Genomic DNA, 4,438 nt, shown 5'->3' with positions numbered 1-4,438 from the left:
CAGGGTTTCTCTGTGTAGCCTTGGCTATCCTGTCCTAGACTTGCTTTGTAGACCAGGCTGGCCTCAAACTCACAGCAATCCGCCTGCCTCTGCTTCCCGAGTGCTGGGATCACGCCCGGCCAGCCTAGCTTTACTATTAAGAGTGTACTTTTCTTAACTTCAGACTGTTCTCTAAGATTTTCTACATCAGAGGCGCTGGCAAAAGCATCTTTAGCTAACCTTGCTGAACAATCTGTTTTTCCAAATTCTAAGGATAGTGATCATTGCTAACAATCTACATCTGCCAGGTTCTTTTCAAGGATGCTGGTTGACCTATTAATCTGCTCCAGCAGCAGTGCCTGAAAGAGATCGAGGATTGTTACTGTGAGTGCCAGTGACGCTGCCCTGTGAGGGCTGGAAGCCCCTTAGAGTTCTCTTAGAGTTCTCAAACAACTCATAGGAGATGTGGTGACCACAAGGACAAAAGGCGGAGCGATGCTCCATAGCAGCATGGCGTCCTCGGGACACGGAAGTCTCCTGGGCTCTGCCTCTCTGGGGTCCACCCATTGTGGGTGTGCCAACCAGTGGGCAGCACTCAATGAATTCTAAATCACAGCCCCTGACAATCTCCCCCTCCTCAGCATGCTGTGGGATCCATCTGGAGCTTGACCCATTCCTCCGTGGTAAAGCTCCTCACGCAGCTGTCTTCCACACGCCAGGACTCAGGCTCTGCAGCGAACACTGCGCAGCAGAACCTCTCCACTCTGAGCGCACAGACGTATGAACACACAGCCCCGGACTTGTGCGCTTCGATGAATTTGCACGAGTACTTTACGGTCCCCTTCTCCTCACAGAAGTGAGTGACAGGCAGCTGTCGGATGCACTTTGCTATTTCACTCTCTAGATGCACAAGATCGCCCTCCTCTGCCTCAAAACCAATGACTTGCTGCTTTTTCCCATCCAAACCAATGAACAAATATCCCCCGTCTGTGTTTGCAAAAGCAGAAACAGTCCGAGGGATGAGCTCTCTAACGCATTTTAGCAGTTGTTTCACAGAAAGCAACTTCACTTCGACATATATGGATCTGGTAAACGGGAAATTTTCCTCATACTGCACTTCCGTCTTGCTAAAAAATGCAACAGCCAAGTCTTCCAGGAGACTCTCTCCTTCTATTCCAGGGCAGGGTCTGCTGGCAGGCCACCGTGGTCTGACACAGGCTCTCCCTCCAGTTTCCTCCAGCTGTTGGAGTAACTCAGCAGCAGCGGCAGCACTCAGTTCTACTGAGGAAGACAGGCTTCGTATATACAAATTGGTTCTCAGGGTGCCAATCGGCAGCCCGAAGATATCCAGACTCCATGACTTCACGGAGATATAAAAGTAGCCTCCGCGCTCCATGAAGTCGAGGTGCCTCTGAATAAACGGCAGACATTTACAAAGAGAGGCTTCCAAATCCAGGCCCAGCCCATCCCTAAGGAGACTGTAATTTTTGTTTTCAATTTTAACCTTGATCACCCCGCCTCCAGAATTCAGTAGCGCACACATGGCTTGAGACATGTTTTCCCTCTCCCTCTTCCTGAGGCAGTTCTTCATTCCCTTTCTGTTCTTCTCTCCAAGTGTGATTGCCCCTACATTAAGAACCAGCTTAGCAGACCTGTCTTCCAGATCAACACTGATGCCCATTTTCCCAGCAACCTTTGCAGTTCCAAGCTCAACTTTTTTTCCTGGAAAACAGACAGAGCCATTAGAATGAGACCTAACCAGGGGAGACCAAATTCCATATTATGAGACCAACAGCACAGTCCTTGGTTGCACGTGTGCCACTGGCCCAGGCAGTGTGCAGGTGGAGAAACGGTTATCACAGACTTTGCACTCATTAGCAGAACTTATATGCATACTGCTTTTTCAGATGTAATGTTCCAAGCCTGTTTGAAATTTTAATTTTCTCTCGTCTCTTTTCCAGTTCTCAGTATTGTGTTCAGCCTTCTTTTAAATAAACCCTCAGTGGTATCTGTATGGTGTTGGTTTTTTCTTTACGATAGGCTCTAATTAGGTAATTTTTAAGACTTCTTTTATGTCTATTGGTGTTTTGCCTACATGTATGCCTGTGTACCATGTGCATGCAGTAGCCCTGGAGGCCAGAAGAAGGCATCACATCCCCTAGAACTGAAGTTACAGGCACTTGTGAGCCCCACATGACTAATGGGAAATGAATCCTAGTGCTCCAAAGATCAGCCAGTGCGCTTAACCACTCCCTGAGCAATCTCTCCAGCCCAGCTTCAAATTATTCACAATTAGTGTCTCTTACATCCATTTTGCAATTAAGCTATTTTGTTAACCTTTGGCTGGGTGCGTTATCTACTTGGATATTAACCCCTTATCTGATGTGTGGGTTACAAACATTTTCTCCCTCTGTAGATTTTTTTTTTTTTTCATTGCTTCTTTTGCTGTGCAGAAAAGTTCCAGCTTGATGGAATTGCAGGTCCTACTTTGAGTTTTTTTTTTTTCTTTTTTCTTTGCATGTGCTTTAGGAGATCACATCTATACCTGTTTCCTCTCTGTTACTGTGACAAATATCCTGACCAAAAGTAGCTTTGAGACAGAATGGGTTTTTTTTTTTTTGCAAATAATTCCATCCATTATCGAGGGCTGACAATGCAAGGACATGAAGGCAGAGCTGCTTGCTATTCCACATATTACCTCTGACAAAAGAACTCACTTTACAACCAAAGAAATACAGCAGGAACCATGGAGGATGTTGCCGGCTGGCTACCTTTCTTTTTTGTTGTTGTTTTGTTTTGTTTTGTTTTTTTCTGGCTACCTTTCTTATTCTGTTAGATTCTCTCTGCCTAGAGAATGGAGCTGCCCAAAGTGGTCTGGGCCCTACAACATCAATGAACAACCAAGACAATCTCATACACATGTGCTCACAGGCCAAGCTGATATAGGCAATGCCACAATTGACGGACTATTTCCAGAAAATTCTAGATTGTGTCAAGTTGACAGTTAAAGCCAATCAGGGCAATATCCAAACAACCTTTGCAAAAAAAAAAAAAAAAAAAACCCAATGTCACAGAACCTTTTGTTTTTCCTGTGTCTTCTTTTAGTAGTTTTTTGGTCTCTGGTCTTAAATTTATGTATTTAACTCATTTTTCCTCTTTTGATTGTGTAATGTGGTGTGAGAAAAGAAAAAAACCCTAACCTTATTCTCTGCAAGTGGATATCACGTCAAGTGTCTGAAGGTTTCTGTCTACGGTCTAGGATCTTGCCTTTCTCAGAAGTAGACCCTGCCCATTTGCTTCCTTCCTTTGCACGGCTTACGATTTCCTACTATTCATGAACTTCGTGAGCTGTTGTTAAAAGTGGCCGGTTAGGAATGAAGCCTGCTCTCCTGATCTTGCCAGGGCACCTCCATTCCCCTTTCTGATTCGTAAGCATGCTCTCAGCCTCAGTGTGAAGAGAAACTTACGGTCTCTGAGGCTGGGGAGGTGGCTCAGTAGGTGAAGTGCCTGCTCTGCAGATATGAGGACCTGAGTTGGATTCCAGGGACCCACATAAAAAGCTGAGAATGACTGCATGTGCCTAAAATCCCACTGTTGGGGCACAAAGAGCGGGATCCTTGGGACTTGCTTGCCACGCAGTCTAGCTACCTGGTGAGTTCCAGGTTCAGCGGGAGATTCTATCTCAAAAAACAAAAAACAAACCAAAAACAAACAACAACAAAACCCAAACAAACAAAGAGGAGGGCCCATAAGATGGTTCAGGGGTGAAGACACTCCAACAAGCCTGATGACATGAGTTCATATCCTGAAACCCACATAGTGGAAGATGAGAAAACATGTCTCCTTGTCTTCTGATTCCACATAAGCCATGGAATGCTCCACCTACACCAAACACACTAAATAAATAAATAAATAAATAAATAAGATGGAGAACAATACAAAGACATCTGACAGCTAGGCGGTGGTTGTGCACACCTTTAATCCCAGTACTCGAGAAGCAGAAGCAGGCAGATCCCTGTGAGTTCTCGAGGCCAGCCTGGTGTACAGAGCAAGTCCCAGGACAGCCATGGCTACGAGAAACCTTGTCTCAAAAGCAAACAGAAAACCAATAACAAACAAAAAAAGACATCTGACATTGACCTCCGTCCTCCAAACTCCAACATGTTACAAGTAAATAATATTCCTTAATTCCAATTTCTTTTTCTTCTTTTTTTATCTTAAGAAGGCTGCCCAGATGTGAGTCCATTTCTCTATGACCCCTATAGGAGAAATCCTCCATCCTGACCTGAAGAGGACACTGGGAGCCATATATGTGGGTGTCCCCTACCTTCCCAGCACCTGGGTTGCCAAAGCATGAATTGTCATTTCATATCTGTAGTGTTTGCATGAGTACGGCCCCCACAGACTCTATGTTTGAATAATTCTCCCCAAGTTGATGGCACTGTTTGGGAAGGATTTA

General features: G+C 45.1%; 1 protein-coding gene across 1 annotated transcript; it reads right to left on the bottom strand.

Annotated features, from left to right (window-relative positions):
- Positions 1-417: 417 nt before the first annotated feature.
- On the bottom strand, positions 418-1,697 carry LOC127200072 (schlafen family member 12-like). The gene has a single exon (XM_051158138.1). The coding sequence runs from the start codon at positions 1,658-1,660 to the stop codon at positions 617-619; it is 1,044 nt and encodes a 347-aa protein (XP_051014095.1). The 5' UTR covers positions 1,661-1,697; the 3' UTR covers positions 418-616.
- Positions 1,698-4,438: the final 2,741 nt, after the last annotated feature.

The sequence above is a fragment of the Acomys russatus genome, chromosome 16 (assembly GCF_903995435.1).
Source record: "Acomys russatus chromosome 16, mAcoRus1.1, whole genome shotgun sequence".
NCBI lineage: Eukaryota > Metazoa > Chordata > Mammalia > Rodentia > Muridae > Acomys > Acomys russatus.
This window is presented reverse-complemented; position numbering and strand designations above follow the sequence as displayed.

Excerpts from the sequence above, each read along its gene's own strand:
- LOC127200072 (XM_051158138.1), bottom strand. The coding sequence starts at position 1,660 with ATGGGCATCAGTGTTGATCTGGAAGACAGGTCTGCTAAGCTGGTTCTT.